The sequence below is a fragment of the Ochotona curzoniae genome, unplaced genomic scaffold (genome assembly GCF_017591425.1).
Source record: "Ochotona curzoniae isolate NIBS_2020 unplaced genomic scaffold, NIBS_Ocur_1.0 contig_1302, whole genome shotgun sequence".
Classification (NCBI taxonomy): Eukaryota; Metazoa; Chordata; class Mammalia; order Lagomorpha; family Ochotonidae; genus Ochotona; species Ochotona curzoniae.
This window is the reverse complement of record NW_024465035.1, coordinates 12,113,118-12,132,010: the sequence shown is the minus strand read 5'-3', so window position 1 is coordinate 12,132,010 and position 18,893 is coordinate 12,113,118. Positions and strand designations below refer to the sequence as shown.

The following is an 18,893-nucleotide window of genomic DNA, read 5'->3' as shown; positions in this document are numbered from 1 at the left end:
AAACTTGATTATGTCACGTGTGAGTTTTAGAATTCTTAGGTTTGTGTTGGCCTCTGTGCTGAGGGAGAAATATCTAGCAAAGGAGGTAAGAATGGAAACGCTTGGAGTGAAAACGTTGCGAACACTGAACAGTATTTACTCGGAGAGGGAGCATTGGGTCTTATTGTGCTATTTCTGTACTTATTAGGAAGTTTTTTTAAAAAAGATTTATTTATTTTTACTGAAAGGTAGATTTACAGAGAGAAAGAGATACAGAGAGAAAGAGCTTCCATCTACTCATTCACTTCCCCAGTGGCCACAACGGCCAGAGCTGAGCTGATCCGAAGCCAGGAGTCAGGAACCTCCTCCCTGTCTCCCATGCGGGATCCCCAAGGCTTTGGGCCATCCTCTGCTCGCAGGCCACAAGCAGGGAGCTGGGTGGGAAGTGGAACAGCTGGGACATAAACCTGTGTCCCTATGGGATTCTGGTGCGTGCGAGACAAGGATTTAGCCATTAGGCATTTGTGCAGAACCCAGGAAAGGTTTTTTTTTTTTTTAATTATATAAAGAAATATTCTTTACTTCCGTACCAAAAAAAATAACAATAGAGAAAAAAAATTATTTGCCGTTTTTAAGCATGCACCACGGGCAGAAATGAGGTCAGGATGATCACAAATGAGATGACGATGGCTGAGATCAACTTGCCTGGAGAATAAGGGGAAAGATACTAGGGGAGTTAGCTAGTGGCTCTGGCACACGGAGGAAGGGCATTGCGATGCAGATGGAACAGCATGGAAAAAGCAGGAGCCGGAGAGTTCAGAGCGGTGCTCCGAGAAGTGGGGCGGGGTGTGTCACCGGGGAAGTGTGCTTCCCGGGAGATGAGGCCCCAACGGTAACAGACGAAACCAGTGGACTTTCCTGAAGAGCAGGCACTGAGATGCCAGTGTCCCCATTGACACTAACACGTCAAGTCCAGGTTTAAAGTAAATTGGCAGTCGTTTCACCCAGCTAACCTTTACTCCAAGTCGTCTAGCTGCGGGGCTGGGGAGGCAACCTTGGGCTCCAGCGCCATCTCAGAGCTCTCCTGCAGGACGCCTGCTCCCCCTGGCGGAGGCTCCAGCGCCGTGTGGGTGCTGGAAGCAGGTGCTAACCAAGAACAACACGTAGGCGTGGGACTGGATTTCTTTAGTGCGCCCCAGATGTGGAACGCGGTGCTGGAGACCCAAGTCACATTCCATCCTGCAAACATTTAGCGCGGCAGAAGAGGCTCTCAGCCGGTCGTAATGGAGGTGGCCTGGGAGGTATTTGGCACTGCGGGTCAAACCTAGCACCTGGGTGCCGTCTGGTCATCTGTCTGGTCACTTTGGCTTGTGGCTCGTCTACGTCCAGATGACTGGTTTTATTAGCCAGATCCGGTTTCGGCTGAGCAGGGGTGGACACTGGGTGCAACAGCAGGCTGGGGCTTGCTCGGGCACGTGTGTGTGTGTGTGTGTGTGTGTGTGTGTGTGTGTGTGCATTTTCGGCCAGCTCTGCAAAATCTCCCGGCGTTTATTTTCCTTAGTGAAACCCTCCCAGGCCTCTCTTGAGTGTTCCAGGGAGTCAGTGTAGATTGTTCTATTGGGGGACTGGTTAGGACTCCTTCCTCAGGGGACCAATTTGTCAGGTCTGGGTCCAGCGCGCCTCTGGCTATTTTTATATGTCAGCATTGGTAGTGTTTATTTTCTCACAGAAACCATATAAATATTGAGGCATACAGAGCAGGCTGCAAGCAAAATAAACCTTGAGCTCCTGGCAATCTTCGGGACGTTGGATTTTGTCAGCGTAGGGATTTTATTTCTTGTCTCTGCGCTTGGGTGTGCGCCGTCCGGAAAGGCATCAATGCCAAAGCCCCCCGAGTGAAACGAGGCCAAGGTCGCTAGCGCTCTGCAACGTAAACAGTTTGAAAGGCCAGAGCCGATCCAGGTGCCGGGGGTTTTCTGTTTTCGGTTATAAGCGTTGGCTCCGACGGAGGCCAGCCACTCACAATAAAAGTCCCTTTCGTGTTTACTTGGTGAGCCGTTCTGTGCCTGGGGAATGTTTTAGTTCGCGGAGCGACCACTGAACACTCAGATATGCTTTTATTTTCCAGTGTTACGCTTTCCGAGCCTTGCGGTTTCTCTTCAGCATGGAAAGAAACAGGCCACTCTTTAAAAGGTATGATCTTAAAGTAAACCTGAGGATTTACTGGATTGGAGAGATTGTTTAGGTGGAACTGGTTTCTCTTGAGATGGACTCAGCAGGTGAAGACAGAATGAAAAATGACAGATCCCCCAGACAGAACCAAGTTAGGGCAACTATAGTGAGAGTTAACAGGATGCTGACCAAAGAGAGTTGGTCACGACGTCGGCACAAACTCTTCTCAACGACCCGTGACTGCCCTGCTTCTTACTTAAAAAAAAAAAAAATCAAGTTATTACCATTTTAAACAGATGGCTTCAACATAGGAGGTTGTTTTTGTCCATTCCCAAGTGGATGTGACAATCTGCCTCTTAGGTCAACAGGGATTTATTTGTCTCATCTCCTTGTGGGTGCGAGGGATCAGAAAGGAGACTGTGAGGATGACAGCGACCAACAAGTCGTTGTCTTGACAGGGAAGCACTGTGCATTTGGGTGGCTTAGCCCAAGGTAAAGCTCTCTTTTATTCTTACTGGGGTTCTGTTGTTAACGCAGAATAGAAATGAAATTTTGAGTTAATTCAGTATTATCTGTTTGCAAAGTATGGAATGCTTTACGTTGTTACCCATCTCCATAAAATATTTGAATTTAGTGGAAAAGGAAATAAAATTATTTATCCTATGGATTTTTTTTTTATTCAAGGCTTGTAAGCCACCAATTTTAGCTAACTGAAAACGTTTTAGTAAATTCCTAAAATAAGTTTCTTTTGGAAATGATGCATCAATCTCTCCATTTACCTGTATTCTTTTTCTCTTACTTCCATAAAGAATTTGAAAAGCAAATTAATGGTGACTTCCTAGAGTTAAAATGAGGACTGCATCGAATGACATTTATGAAATTTGGTAGCACTCAGGAATACCCAATGAGTATTCCTCTCTCATATGTTTAACACCTACAGTTCAACATATCTTACAGATAATATGCAGTCTAGACAGATAAAAGTAGAGTCCATTTCATATCTAGCTTTTTTATTGCAACATTAAAAATAGCATCACGTTAGGTTTACCTTGTCCTCCACTCTCAAGCACTGTGGCTGTAGCATATCTGATGAGGCAAGTTGGGGGCTGTTATTTCCCTACTTTGTGGCTAAACCTGGGGAAGGTAAGTTGGTTTCATATCATTAACCTTTGGGAGAACTACTTCGCAAAAGGAGGTAATGAGAAGCGACTTCCCAGCCCTGCCTTACAGGTGTGTGCGTGTTCCCCTGCAGGCTTTTCCCCACCGACTTGTTTGAGATCTTCATCGACACGGGGCACTATGTCCGCGATATCAGTGCTTATGGAGACTTGGTGGCCAAGTTGAATTCTTTAGCGGTGAGTTCGGTTTGATTTGCTCGGGCTGCCACATGGTTGGGGGTGAACTGCATCGCAGCAACCCACGGCTTTGATCTCTTTTGGGTAGGAGGACGACCTGAAGCAAATTGCGGAAAATGTTGAAAGCATTAATCAGAATAAAGTCCCTTCGAAATACATAGGCAACTACGCGATTTTGGATCATCTTGGAAGCGGAGCTTTTGGCTGTGTTTACAAGGTGACTTTGCCTTAGGGGAAACACTCACGATGGTCCCACACAAATCAGATGTCACGCTTGCACAATCATATCCTATTTAGTTGGAGCCCTGGTCATTTGAAAAATAATGAACCCGTAGAGACACAACTATTCAAATATTTTGTCCAATAGGCAGTGACGATGATACTGATATTGCCTTACGTCTCAGCTCAAGAAGAAAACATTGTTACTCTCTCTCTCACACAAATAGTTGAAAGAACTTGTCCTAATTATAATAGATTCTCTATTATTTTTAAAAAGAGCTGCTTGTTTATTTGAAAGTCAGGTGTGTGTGTGTGTGTTTGAGAGAGAGAGAGAGAAAATCTTTCATCCACTGGTTTACTCCCCAGTGGTTGCAATGGCATTGGACCAGGCTGAAGCCACAAGCCAGGAGCTTCTTCTAGATCTTCCGTGTGGGTAATAGGGGTGCTCGGGTCATCTACTGCTTTTCCCAGGCCACCAACAGGAAGCTGGATTAGAAGTGGAACAGCCTGGACTCAAACCGGTGCCCATGTGGGAGGATGAAATTGAAGATAGTGTCTTTACCTGCCACCCATCGAGGTCAACCCCGATTCACGTGGTCTCCCAGTATTTAGCTAGTAACATTCTATTGAGTATTAGACTCATTCAGGAGACTTAATATTTTGAGTTATGTTTAGCATGGATACAGTCAGAATGTTAAATGCTTTGTGATTAATTACATAATTTATTTAATGATGTGGCTTTGTTACTCCATCCATTCCAATGCTACTACTCTGTATATCTTTTTTTTTTAATCTTTCTTATTCCAGGTTAGAAAACGCAGTGGTCAAAACCTTTTGGCAATGAAAGAGGTCAATTTACATAACCCGGCATTCGGAAAGGATAAAAAGGACCGTGACAGCAGTGTAAAAAATATTGTTTCTGAGTTAACGATAATCAAGGAGCAGGTATGTCTTTCTGGGGATGTTTTCCTTAGATCAACATCATTGAAACAAACTGGAGCTCTTGTATTTTTCTTCTGCTTACTGCCTGTGAGCCAGCTTCATACAAAATTCCCACCAGCTTCTTTCCTGAGAAAAGACAGGAACCACAGAAGCACTTTCTATAATTGATATCAAGGGCGTGGATGCAAGTCATCTGGGCTTTTGAAATCAGCTGCATGACCCAGCTGCTCTCGTTAAATTTGCATAGCATCTGTGCTGGTACATAAAGATATCATAAATATGATGATCTTGATCCATCAAAATCTAGAGTTCTGTCCTAATTGATAAATTTTAATGTCAGTTGTAATCATTGGCAGCTTCTTTCATAGTTGACTTTTTACAAGTTCATAAATTTAAAAAGCTCAGGTTTAAAATAAAAATAATCTGGCTCTTTTTTCTTATATGTAAGATAGCCCAGGAAGTTCTGTTTCATTAGACCATGAGGTTAGAGGAAGGCTTTAGACTGAACCAACCCAGTGTCTTCATTTGGACCTGAGTCATTGCGAGAGAGCCAAGTTTAGAGCTGGGTTCTGATCATTCATGTAGCCTTATGTTGCTTAAACTCTGTCGGTCCCCTGCTACTCGATGAGGTACCCTATTTGTTCCATCACATACCAAAACGACAACACCACCCCAGAGCTTTAGAGTAGGGTTGTGGAAGAGGCATCTGCCGGGGACTTCTTAGTCACTCAGAATCATGTACTTGCCATCTCGCGAGAGTGTTGAACCCGTGCTGACCCTAAGCAGAGGAGGTTGTGGTGGACTAGATCAGGAGAGCAGTCTTGTTAAGACTAACCAGCAGTAAGCAGAGGAATCCAAAATGCCAGAGCTTGTGCAGGAGGCCTCCCACGGCCGTTATTTATCTTGCATGTATCCGTGCTAAATGCAGTGGGCAGGTTGGCAGTGTCCTCTGGCAGTCGTTTGGCTACTTCCAGGGGCACGTGTCTTTCTGTTTGTGGTTGGAACTGTCACAGACATGTTTCTATCCAAGGGGCAGGGAGGAGTGCACAGGGGTAGGGCTCAGACCCCAGGGTCCACACATTCCCCTAGCCCTCCCCTGCCACTGGAGAGCTCTGAGGGCTAGGCCCACTCCTGGCTGTAGCACAGGCACAGAGATCTGTCCCTGGCCGGAGGTCGCATCCTGCTCCTACCCTACTGCCGTGGACAGCAGAAGACGGCACAGTTTTGGAGGACAGCGGGCAATGTCCCTCTAAAAAAGGAATACAGAAAGACCAGAAGGATGTTCAAACAATTGTCAGGTAAATGGTAATTCTTGTGCAGGCTCATGCCACTGTACCTGCAAACTCAGCTACACCCATTGTAGCGTTCTTGAGGAAAGTGTCTTTCAAAAAACTTTAGACAAGAAAGTTTTCATTTCCATTGTTAAGTAAGCTTCTTCTTCTTTTTTAAAGATTTATTTTATTTTTAATTGGAAAGTCAGATATACAGAGAGGAGGAGAGACAGAGAGGAAGATCTTCTGTCTGTTGATTCACTCCCCAAGCAGCCGCAACGGCTGGAGCTGTGCCCATCTAAACCCAGCATCCAGGAGCTCTTCTGCAGGTGCAGGGTCCCAAGGGTTTGGGCTGTCCTCAATAGCTTTCCCAGACCACAAGCAGGAAGCTGGATTCCCGGGATTAGAACAGGTGTCCATATGGGATCTCAGGGCATGCAAGGCAAGGGCTTTAGCTGCTAGGCTATCACTCTGGGACCATAAGTAAGCTTTTGTAAAAGGGAAATTTGTACCAGTCCCTTTTCGAAATGAAAGTGATGATGTTATTCAATGAGATTGCAATAGAGGTCAAACTGTTGCCTTGAAGAGGCAGGTTTAAACCAACTCTGAGTTCATCAAATACAACTGGAGGTTTATAGCCAGTGGGTAGGGTGGAGGACTCAGTGGAAGAAAACGGCTAAGGAGTTGGTTAGACACCAACAGTGCCGGAAAGAAGAAAGTGATGGGCTATGGGGGATGGCACGGATTCTCAAAACTTAGCTTGGCAAGATTCTTGCTGAAAGTGGTCAGGTCAAGGTAAGTGCTGAGTCGACAAGAGGATTTGGAGGAGCCTGATGGAAGTTCAGTCAGGAAAGAAGACTTTTTCAACGATGATTCAACATGAGTTAACCCAGATTATTTCCATTTAATGTTAATCATTTGGGAGAACATAGAAACGGTCTAAGTAAACATAAACGATATTAAAATATTAAGGTGGTAGAGAGAGGTAAAGAGAAATGAATAAATATGCTGGCTATATAAATTATTTCAATTCAGTTTTCTCTAATTATTTGAAAAACAGAGTTTCAGAAAGGGAGGGAGAGAGACAGAGAGATCTTCCACCTGTTGGTTCACTCCCTGAAATGGTGACAGATGGCCCGGACTGGCCTGGGCTGAGACCAGGAGACAGCAGCTTCCTCCAGGTCTCCTGGGGGGAGCGGGGTTGGGGCAGGTGCCCACAGACTTGGTCCATCCTCCACTGCTTTCCAGGAGCACAGCTGGAACTTGAACTGGTGCCTGTATGGGATGCCAGCCTCGCAGTGTTTAGCCACAACACTGGCCCCTCAGTTTTCTTTTTAAATGATGTCTCTGCGATGTTGGAGAAGTGCTAATAAATTCTTAAGAGTTTCATCTAGTTCTACAGTTCTCTATTAAGTGAGTGGATAAGGGATTATTATTATAATTTTGTAGGCAATACTTTTTAAAATTCATAAAATCCTCAAATAAATGATTTCTTGAAACTATTATTCTATATATATATAGAATAAATACATTTCTTTGTTTTAAAATATGAAGATCAACTGAGACGTGAAAAGAAGTTGGTTGTTTCCCGTGGTATAATAAATGTCTGTTACTTATTTTTTTTTATAGCTGTATCATCCCAATGTTGTTCGTTATTACAAAACATTTCTGGAAAGTAAGTATGATGCTTCATGATTTTTCTCCCTCATCAAGAAATGTATCTTTATTTCTTACCCATATTTGATAACATTGTAAAGTAAACCATTTGCTTTTTTAAGTTGCTAGTGTGACTGTGAGTGGGGCTGGGCTCCTGTGCTGGCGGTCAGTATGCCAGCTGAGACTGGAGAAGGCACCATGTCCCACACAGTATCTGGATTCGTGTGTGTCTTTGGGTCCTGATCCCACTGTCTTGCTCATCATATCTCTCCCACCCCTCTCTCTCTCTCTCTTACTCTCTCTCTCTAAAAAAAAAAAAAAAATCTCTTGAAGATGGAATTCACAGTGGATGATCTTGAAGATTAGTTTTTGATTGGTAAGGCAGTAATAGACTTAATATGACCCATGACATACTTAGTGCCTCAAATAAAACATATCTCATGAATAAACCAAAATAGTTATTGTTGTTCTCTTATACAAAAACAAACAAAAACCACACAGCAGAATCCAGAGAAAAGGATAATTTTCTTTTGGAAAAAAATGGAAAACTATCTTTATTGAATCATTTTCACCTCCAAAATAAATAATGGTGTGGGGCGGGGGGAGGTTGTGCTGGTGCAATGGCTCAACTGGTTAATCCTCCACCAGCCCTGATAGCCCCTATGAGTGTCGCTTTGTGTCCCAATTGCTCCACTTCCCATCCAGCTCCTTGTGTATGGACTGAGAAAGCACCGGAGGATGACCAAAAGTTTTGGGACCTTGAACCTGCAGGAGAAATCTGGAAGAAGCTCCTGGATTCTGGCTTTGGATCAGCTCATTTCTGGCCATTGCGACCCTTGGAGAGTGAATCATCCTTCTCTTGGAAATCTGCCTTTCCAATGACAATAAATAAATCTTTTAAAACACACACACACACACACACACACGCGCGCACACACGCGCGCGCACACACGAAAACACCACAAGAAATGAATCTTGGATTTCTCTTGCATGACATTCAGTTGTTTGCCACAAGGTGGCGATGAAGCCTTGACTACAGGCTCCTTTTCTGCAAGGTTGGTGGAATGCAGAAATAAAGCTGAATTCCGGACTTGCTTTAAAACAAAACAGAACAACAACAAAGTCAGCACTATTGCCTCTGAGATAATATAAATATCGATAGACCTTAATGATTCGGGATGCATAGGAAATTTCAGAATCATTTTCCACTTGAAGTTATAAAGAGACACAAGGCGGTAGCTGGGACTTCCTTACCAGATTCTTAGAGCTATTGCTACTTTTTGTTAAAATTTTTACCCTTTTCCAGTTCTCTGGATGACTCAAAAAACCCAAAAAAACCACTGGAAGTTCTGCAGCAAATTCTGCTTCTTTAGCCACTTGGTTTTTTGACCTTACAGTGATTTCCCTTAAGTTAGTGTCAAAGAGAGATCAAAGTTGACTTCTGACAAACTCTGAAGTGGCACAAGTTGCCTGTTTTCTGCAGTAGATCTATTTGCTTTATTTTTGAAAGGCAGAATGGAGAGGGAGAGAGAGAGAATGAAAATGAATATAAGAGAATCTTCATCCACTAATCTACTCTCCGAATGGCCAGAGTGACTGGGCCTGTGTCCTCCTGCAGATCCGGGTCCCCCACATGGATCATGGAACCCTAATACTTGGGCCATCTTCTGCTGGTCTCTTGGGTGCATTAACTGGGAGCTGGATCAGAATTGGAACAGCTGGAACACCACCCGTGCTCATAGGAGATACCGCCCTCGAAGGTGGCAGCTTAGCCCACTGTGCCAAAATGCCAGCCCCACAGCTTGCTTTATACAGAAACCAAAATGTTTATTTACAACCTGACATTTTCCTCCCCAAATATGAGGTGGCCTCAAGAAGTATGAAATAGGATAAGTTAGGAAGTTATAATAAAGGAGAATCAAAAGTAAGTTAAAAAAAAGTAATGATAAATGAATGTGCTTAATATTTATTGGAATTGTGAAAAGTTAGAAACAATATAAGTTTGTATGTGCAGATGAAATCATTTATGGTACATCTACATGGTGCAATTCCACACAAAGAAGAGAAAGAATGGTGCAGCTTTTTCAGTTCTGAAATAGAAAGCTATTTAATAATAATAAACAGTGTCATGACAGTTGTTTAGCTTAGCAGCCCAGCTGCCTGGATTGAAGCACCTGGGTGTGATCCCCGCCTGGCTTCCAACTCCATCTTCCTGCCTCTTGGGGACCCTGGGAGGCTGTGGTAATGGTTTAGAGCAATTGGGTTCCTGCCCTCCTATTGGAAACCTAGATTGTGCTTCCAGTTCTCAGCTCCAGCCCACGTTCCACTGGTGCCTGTCTGGGGCCGTGAAACACGTGAGGGTGGAGATCTCTCTTTTTCTGCCTCACAAATAAATACATTAAAAAAAATTTTTTTTAAGAAGAGTATGTTAAAAAATGTGTATAGTATGATTGCAGTTTTGTAATTATCATGTACATACATATCCATGTGTGTATCCAGAAATCATAAAAATGCACCGTATCATGTGCCATTGCTAATGACTCACTATTGATTATAAAAGAGGAGGTAAAATTCACTTATTCTCTGCGTTCAAAGGAACCCAAGATGTAAAACCAACAGAACTCCAGCTTTTTCTGCACTTGAGGGGACACAATAAACATTTCTGACACCGGTAGTATTTTCGGCTGTGTCGTGACAAGATCATGGCGTGACTCCAGTGTAAAATTCAGCAAGACAGTTCCGTGAGGTTACAGAACAGTGTAGTTAAATGCGGTTTTCTAAACATTTGCGTGGATCTGATAGTGTATATTAGAGTATCAGGCAGAAAGTTGGGTTGGTATCTTATTCAAAGAACCCATGACTTGGGACCTTTTTCTTTGACATATTCCAGCAGTTTCTCATCCTGGTTGCACAGAAAGCGGTCGTATTTGACGGCATGAACTTACTCTAGTAATTAGTGATTATGGCTTGGGTTTCAGTTCCCTAAGATCCTCTCCCCAGTGCCCTCGTCCAAGGTTGAGTGGATCCCCCAGCTCGGCACATCTTCGCTTCTGTAGCATTATAAACCTGCCGTCCCCGTGGGAAGCTCTGCGTCTCATTTGTAAATTGTTTGTGAAGTCCTATATGGTATGCATAAATTTGTAAGACTTCTGTGTTGTTTTTTTTTATATAGATGATAGATTATATATTGTTATGGAACTTATAGAAGGTGTTCCACTGGGAGAGCATTTTAGCTCTTTGAAGGAAAAACAACACCATTTTACGGAAGAAAGACTATGGAAAATATTTATACAGGTATGTTCTTATTATCAACACATTTTTCATACTATAGCAAACTTTTGTTTTTTTAAAGAACAACTAAAGTTCTGAGCTCATTTCTCAGAAGCATATGCGAAAGTCGTCACTGGTCATATGTATGTATGGTTATATATGTATCGGGGGAAATAAAAATCTGTTTTTTTATCTTTGTTTCAAGCTTTGCTTAGCTCTTCGGTATTTACACAAGGAGAAGAGGATTGTCCACAGAGACCTGACCCCAAACAACATTATGTTGGGGGATAAGGACAAAGTGACAGTTAGTAAGTATGAAAGCCTGAACTTTTTCCAACTGAATAACTTTTTTTTTTTTTTTAAATCCTTATTCTAGAGTTGTGTCCAGTAGAACTTTGAATGTTCAGGGTAAGATTCTCCTTCTGGGCTTTCGAGTGCGGTAGCCATCAACTACTTTGAGCCATACGTTGAACACTTGGGCAATGGCTAGTATGACCGAGGAGGTGAAGTTTTAATTTTATCAAATTCTAATTCCCTTAGATATCTTTGTGTGATTAGTGTCTGACACTGGAAGGCCGCAAGTGCAGTTTGAAGTGTTTAAGTTGCATTTTGCTTATCTTGAAAAACGTAGCCTTTGGATGCTTGGGTATTTAATTCCCAAGCCGTCGTCTTCCAGGTGTTTTCTTTCTGTGGCATACTGGCTCTTCAGGAAAAGCTTTATGACAACCAGGCAGGCGTACCACTTTGCCTCAGAGATGACAGATATCCATACTGAGGACCGGAAGCAAATTTACTCGTTGGTGTCCTTTCAACACCCGGTTTTTATCGCACTGCTTTCCTCCGTGGCAGAGAGCCCAAGAGTAGATAAAACTTTACCAATTAGAACATATATTACAGTTTCCCCCATAGTTGCCTAGTTCTCGACCATGACTTAAAATTTAAACTTAGATTGTTCCCCTTTCTCCTACCTTCTTCACTTCTGAGCAGGCGTGTTCCTCTTACGCGTTTTGGTAGTTCACCGATGATGAGTTCCTGAACCAGTGGAATCCAGGAGGTTTTGATCATGACATTGCACTAGTAAATGTTTTTCTTTTGAGAAGATGCTGCCGATACAGATATCTTTATGTATACAGTTGATACATTTTTTTTTGCTAGAAGATGAAGTTTCATTAGTTCATAATAACTTCTGAAGAAATAAAATATAAAAGCAAATGCTTAAAAACCACTATATATGAAGTCACCCGGGGAGTTGCCGTAGGCACCTGCTTTGGAGACCTCCTGTTCTTGATGTTCTTGATATGAGCGAGACATCTGACAGCATCCAAAGTTAACTGCTTTCGTTTTAAAAATCTGATTTCTCATGAAGATGATCCTAAATGTGCGCGTGCACCATACTCACACATCTTCAGGAATAATAATTCATTTTATGACCTAGATTTTTACAAGTAGAACATCCTGAATTTGTTTTTTTAAAATAAAAGCGACCTAAAATAAAAGCTCAGTGTAAGTCTCAGTGCAAAATTACTTGGAAACAGCAAGAAAGAAGAAAAAGGTCAAAGAATGATGGAAGTTCACCTTAGACATACATTTGCTTTACCACTAACTTACACTTGCTTTACCGTAAACTTTTTTCTTTTTTTCTTTTTTTTAAAATTTTTATCTTTTAACAAATTGGACTTGGGTTTCCTTAGGAATATTACCCATTTACATGTAGATATTACAATTTATGTTATTAAGAGTTGTTATATATTGGATATTGGATTTCCATTTGGATTGCTTCAAAATCTGTGTAATCTTCAGCCCGTATTTCCCGAGTAATAAGCCAAACCCACATTTCATTGTATTACTGAGATTAGCTATATTTGCCTCTTTTGGTTACATTTGAATGTACTGAGTTTAAACCTTGGTAGAAATCGCCTGATTTCCTTATCAATTTATTAACTTTCATATTTACATTTACTTTCCTTAAGAAGCCTCATATATCAGAATGCCAAAAATTTTAGAGAAAAACAAGTTTCTAGTACCACTGCCTTTTTATAAATTTTTTTTTTTTTTTTGGTTTTTCATGATATAGTTCCTTAGGTCCAGGGATTTCTCCTTCCACATGCCTCCACCCTCTTCTCGCCATTTTTTGCCTATAAGGAGAAAATGTTTTTCCCTATAAGGTAACAATTAGCAGCAGTCACAAGTCCATCATTCTGCTATCAGAGTGTACATGGTAGGTACAGAGAGAGAATGGTATAAAGCACAGCATTCTGTTGTCAAGATACATTTAACAGTTTCATTGGGAGTCCTTCCTTTACTCAGAAGTAGACATGCATGCTGTAGTGTGTCTCTAATTCCTGGTAGACTTGACTCCATTACACAGATTCTCTGGATAAATATATGCATATAAATGTTTACCTAACATCGATTGCTCTTGCATTTTGCGTGTAGGTTGCCTTGTATCAGAGAGAATATATGATATGTGTCCTTTTGGGATTGGCTTCTTTTTCTGAACCTGATGTCCTCTAGTTGGGACCGTTTGCAAATGTAGAATTCCATTCTTTTTAACGGCTGAGTCGTATTCCATAGAGCAGATATATCACAGTTGGTTTAGCCATTCCTCTTTACCCTGTCATCTAGGCTGTTTCCATGTTCTTGCTATTGGAGATTGTGCTGCTGTAAACATAGGAGTGCAGGGCCACGTTCTCATATGCAGATTTCATTTCCTTTGAATATATTTCCAGAAGTAGAATAGCTGGGTGTACAGCGGGTTAATTCTCCATTCACTGAGCTTTCTGTATACTAACTTCAATAGTGGCATACTAGGCTACACTCCCACCGACAGTGAAACAGGGCATTTTCATCCCCCCATCCACGCCAGCAGGTGTTGTTCGTAGAGTTTGGAATGTAGGCCAGTCTCACTGGACTTAGATGGAACCTAAATGCGGTTTTCATTTGTATTTCCCTGATGGCTAAGGAATCTGAGCATTTTGTTTTGTATATGTCTGTTAACCATTTGAATTTTCTCCTTTGAAAAGTGTTCAATGCCCTTGTCTGTTTCTTCACAGGGTTGTTTATTTTGCTGTCACTGGGTTTCTGAAGCTCTTTGTAAATCCCGACTATTAGTGCTGTATCAGTTGTGAGGTGGACAAGAGTTGGTCCCATTGTGTTGGTTGCTTCTTCACTTTGTTGATTGGTTCCTTTGCTTTTTAGTTTGATGTAGTCCCAGTAGCTTATTTTGGTTGGGACTGCCTATTCTTTTGGTGATTTTTCTATGCAGTCTTTGCCTATGCCTCTACCTTGGGGGTTCCTGTGTTTTCTTCCAGTAGTTTGATGGCTTTTGGGTGCAGATTTAGGTCCTTGATCCATTCAGAGCTGATTTTTGTAGAAGGTGAGACATGTGTGGGTTTGAGCTATTTCCTCTTGCCTCTGCAGGCTTCTATCAGATTTTCCCAAGAGTGTTTGTTGAAGAGACCAACGTTACTGCCAGGATTATTTTCAGTACTGTTGTCAAAGATTAGTTGGCTGTACATGCGTTTCTAGACATTTTAGCTTTATAAGAGTCAGTAATTTCCCGATTTCAAATGAAGAGGCAGTGATAAATTTTATCTTGGAATCATATCCTAGTTCAGTATCTTTCTAATAAAGTAATTGTATGGAGAGGACATTGAAGTGCTACAGTTATTTTCGCTGAATACAAAAAGGCTTTATGATCAAAAATTTAATCTACAAAGATTTGATACGACTATCTGAAAAATCTAATATAATACTATTCCTGGATTTTTTTCAGTGTCACTGTTGATATAAAAATGGCCATTATACTCTTATTTTTAAGGGTGGTGGTAGCAAAATTTACAGTCTTTCAGCATTAATGTAATTTTAAGTGTATAAAATTTCCATATTTGGGGAGGTTGAAAGACAGCTGTAATTCATCAAGTTTATGGAAGCCGACTGACTGCGGTGTGTAATGAGGGCTGACACCACTAGGGGGAAGCCTTGTCATCTTAGCTGACTGACTGCGGTGTGTAATGAGGGCTGTCACCACTAGGGGGAAGCCTTGTCTTCTTAGCTGACTGACTGCGGTGTGTAATGAGGGCTGTCACCACTAGGGGGAAGCCTTGTCATGTTGTATTTTTCTCTTCCAGAAAGTTTTACTTCCAGAAGAAAGGACAGAATTGTTAAATTATACTTCGGATACACGGGACTGAAACAATGTAAAGACAAAAAAGAACTTAGGGAAAACCAATTTTTCTTTTTCCTTTTTTCATTTTTTAAATACTGAGGTTGGTCTGTAGTTGTTGATCGTAGGCATGCTGAGAGTTTGTTCTCGTAAAGAAGCGTAGCACAAAACATGAACATGGCCAGGGAGGTATAGTTTTATGAATGTTATCTGTTTTAAACCTTTGAGTCTATTTCCATCTGACAAGCCGTCTTGGAGAGCATATTCCTTGACCTGCATTGATCTGTAGCTTTTGAGGCCACACAAGGAAACGCCCTGTGGCTCAGTGGTTCACCGGGCAAAGCACACAGTCCTCTCTAAGTGCTGCAGCCTGCCGAGGGAGAACCACCTAGCGCTGCTGAGTTACAGAATGACTCTGAAAGCAACCGGGTAAAAAGGAGCTTCACCTTAAAAATCATCACATAGTATCTTTTTGTCTTTTCAAGTAGCCATATTTAGTGTAAATTCTTCGTGTTCTCTCTGCTCTACTGCTCCCAAATAAAATAGAAAGAAAAGGAACAAAAAAGCGAATTCAATTATAAATTATAGCTCTTGGGCATAGGCTCTTGTGTCTTGGGGGGTCATATGTTCATCCTACAAATACTGTCCATGTGTTTATTTCTTCACTGATATTTGGCTGCTGCTGGTTGTTCTCATTAAACGCGAACTTCCTTTATTCAATGTAGCATTCATCAGAGGCTTGACTGCTCTTCCACCGCCTCTCCCATTCAGCGTGTTGCAGGGAGGAACATAGGATGGAAAGCCCTGGGTTTTTGCCACCTGAGCTCACGGCCATGTGTGGAAGACTTTGAGTTATTCACTCAGAAATCATTGCCTGGGCTGCCCCATTTAGGAATGAGCAAGATGGGATGGAAGACCAGTCCCTTGTCTTTGTGAAGCTTCTAATTACATGATGGGATGGCGAAGGTGAGACTGACTGTTCAAAACAGCCTTGTTCTCATCAGGATAGCTTTGCTGCAGTACCAGGCAGCCCGGGAGTCTCAGAAGCTTAAAATGGTGGCAGATCACAGCCTATGGGACAAATCCAGTCATGGCTTGATTATGACAAAGGGACTTCCGAAAGTTCAGGGGAAATGTAATGAAAAGATATGTCTAGTTTGTTCCAGAATTAAAAAAAAAAATTCCATGCATGTAAGAGGTCTTCAAAAAGTCTGTGGAAAATGTGACCAAAAAACTATTTTAAAGCAAAATCTTTTCATTTGTGAAGCTTTTGAAGTGCCCTCACATATCCTGTGAGGTCAAAGTGGTTTATATATTTATGTTTAAAAATAAAAGAAGAAGATGTGACAAAGACCATATGTGAGCCATGGCATCTGAAACATTTATTATCCAGCTCTTGACAGTCCGCCAAGGGAGACTGTCCACTGTTGGTCGGTAAGCGGGCTGTGCTGAGTGGCCAGGCTGGCTAAGGCCCCCTCCTTTCTGTCCTCTGTAGCAAAGAGAGGCCAAGGCAAGCCGCAGGTCTGCTCTTGGAACTTCTGCCCCCAAGTGTGTGTCACTTCCGCTCAGATTCCACTAGTCAAAGAAAGCCAGGATTAATAAGGCGAGGATACACCTGTCCCAGAGAATGTCGGTGAACAACTAAACGGATAGGGTCTGTCGCAACTCATCGGCACAAGGGGAAAATACAGTAAATTCTGGCTTAAGGACCTCTGTGGGAGCAGTCAACCAGGAAAGGTAAGAGTGGCTGAAGCAGGAATGTAGCCAAGACAAAGCATTAGAGACGCGAAAACGGCAGTATGCCTCTAAATGATATCAAAATAATCGTAGAGGTACAGGGGGCCTGTGTGTGTGTGTGCGGACCTGGGACTTTGACCAGACTTGTCTTCAGAGATGTTTTTCAGAATGAAAGTACTATGATCTGATCAGGGAAATATGGGGAGAATTATAATGGCAACATAAGGGGCATGGGCAGACACTGTTCAGAAGCTGTGTGTGTTAGCCTATGTTTAGTTTCAAGAAGCAATGGCTTCAAATGAAGAGGACATGCAGTTATATCAGAACACGGGGTCTGGAGCGGGTCAGGCGCGTGGTGGGTATTGTAGATCAAGGAGGCTTCACAGATAATGCTCTTGCTTTCTGAGTGACGTGAGAGCAATGTGTTGACTGAGCAGTTCCCGCTCTCAAATCATCAAGAAATAACACAAAGGAAAGATTTCACTTTTAAAAATGCAACCAATGTTTGAGAAATCAAATTAGACCCATCTCTTACTGCCAGAATCCTTGGTATTTTAATTTTCTTTTAGAAGATTAGGGGATTTTAATTGTTATCGGTTGGCTAAATAGCTGCTGAGAAATCTGTATGCCATTATAGGAAAAGTGGATTAGTACTGCTTTTCTGATTGGAAGCACAAAGTCCTCTTTTCTCTTTATAAAGTTTTATTTATTTTTATTTGAAAGGCAGGATTACAGAGAGAGAAGAGACGGAAAGAGAAAGAGAAGGGTCTTACACTGCTGATTTACTCCCCAGATGATTGCAATGGTTAGAGCTGTGCTGGCCTGAAGCCAGGAACTTCCTTTGGGTCTTCCGTGTTGATGTGGGGGTCCAAGCATTTGGGCCGTCGTCTGTTGATTTCCTGGGTAGATCAGATGGGAGGTGGATGGGAAGTGGGGCAGCTGGGACCCGAATGGATGTCAGTATGGGATGCCAGTGCCACAGGTAGGGGTTTCACAATGCTGGTCCTCACTTTCTTATATGGCACATCACTTGCATACATGTAAAATATTCTAGTCACATGTGTATCTAATGAGTTATTAGTGGCTTTCATAGATCTCCTTTCCCATCAACTCTATCTATCCATCTGTTTATCTTTCTATCTATCTTTTATCATCTACTTACATAGTAATTTGAGTTCTCCTAGAAGATTACAGAATATTGCGTCACTGGTGCTCTGCTCGCTTTCAACATCTGTTGTGCGAAGGATGGCTACAGAACTTTTCTCAGTCAACACATTGCTCTCACATCACTCAGAAAGCAAGAGCATTTTCTGTGAAGCCCATCACAGTTCCTTCATATTTCCATAGGGTCTTGTAAAGTAAAGAGGAAATGTTGAAAGGAATGAAGTCAAATCCAATTTTTGAAATATGCCGAAGACTCTCACATTTTTTTTTGGTGGGTTACTCTGCAATTCCAAGGTTCTATAATTTTAAGTTGGCTTCAGAGACAAGCTGAGAACAACAAGTCTGGGAAAGTTAGAGCCAGACAGGATTAGCTCCTAGCCTCAGACCAGGGAGTGGTTATATTCTTCTGATACGGCAGTAAAGCAGGTGGACAAATATGAAGGCACCAGGTGTTTACCAGCTGAGGGAAAAAAAGGGAATAACAGTTTCATAAAACACCGAAGACTAAAGAGAATAAAAGTTCATTTTAGCATGTATTTTTCTATAAGAATGTTAGAGTGTATTTTAATTCTCTGATGTGTTCTGGACATGTTTTCATTCTGTGAGTTTTCCCAAAGTGTGTTCTCTGAGGTAGCATGGTGAGTGTTGAGTGTGTGTGTGCTTATGCAGACTAATTCCATGAGACATGATACCACGCTTGTCACTTCTTCATCAATCTTCCCAGTCTCCTGGGTGTACTGAAGTTGTTTGTGTGTGTGTGTTTGTGAAAAAGAGAGAGTTTCTGTGTAATGATTTGGTCCTTAACTCTTCTGTTTAATATTACAAGTAAAGTTTCATTATTCCTATTAATTTAGTAAAGACAAACAAATCCCGTTCTGAAAAAAATGACTTCAGAAGATCTCCCATAGTGTGAGGACGTTGTTTTTTTCCCACAAGACTCCCAGCTGCCGAGAAGTACCCTAG

At 41.9% G+C, this 18,893-nt stretch overlaps 1 protein-coding gene across 4 annotated transcripts in view; it reads left to right on the top strand.

The window, feature by feature from the left end:
- NEK10 (NIMA related kinase 10) overlaps positions 1 to 18,893 on the top strand; it is a 144,191-nt gene that overhangs the window by 35,847 nt on the left and 89,451 nt on the right. For all 4 annotated transcript variants that reach the window (XM_040965365.1, XM_040965358.1, XM_040965349.1 and 1 more), the window contains exons 15-21: positions 2,108 to 2,172; positions 3,404 to 3,506; positions 3,595 to 3,723; positions 4,533 to 4,670; positions 7,568 to 7,613; positions 10,767 to 10,888; positions 11,070 to 11,172. In XM_040965365.1, coding sequence (XP_040821299.1) covers positions 2,108 to 2,172; positions 3,404 to 3,506; positions 3,595 to 3,723; positions 4,533 to 4,670; positions 7,568 to 7,613; positions 10,767 to 10,888; positions 11,070 to 11,172 — 706 coding nt within the window. The remainder of the gene's footprint in view (positions 1 to 2,107; positions 2,173 to 3,403; positions 3,507 to 3,594; positions 3,724 to 4,532; positions 4,671 to 7,567; positions 7,614 to 10,766; positions 10,889 to 11,069; positions 11,173 to 18,893) is intronic.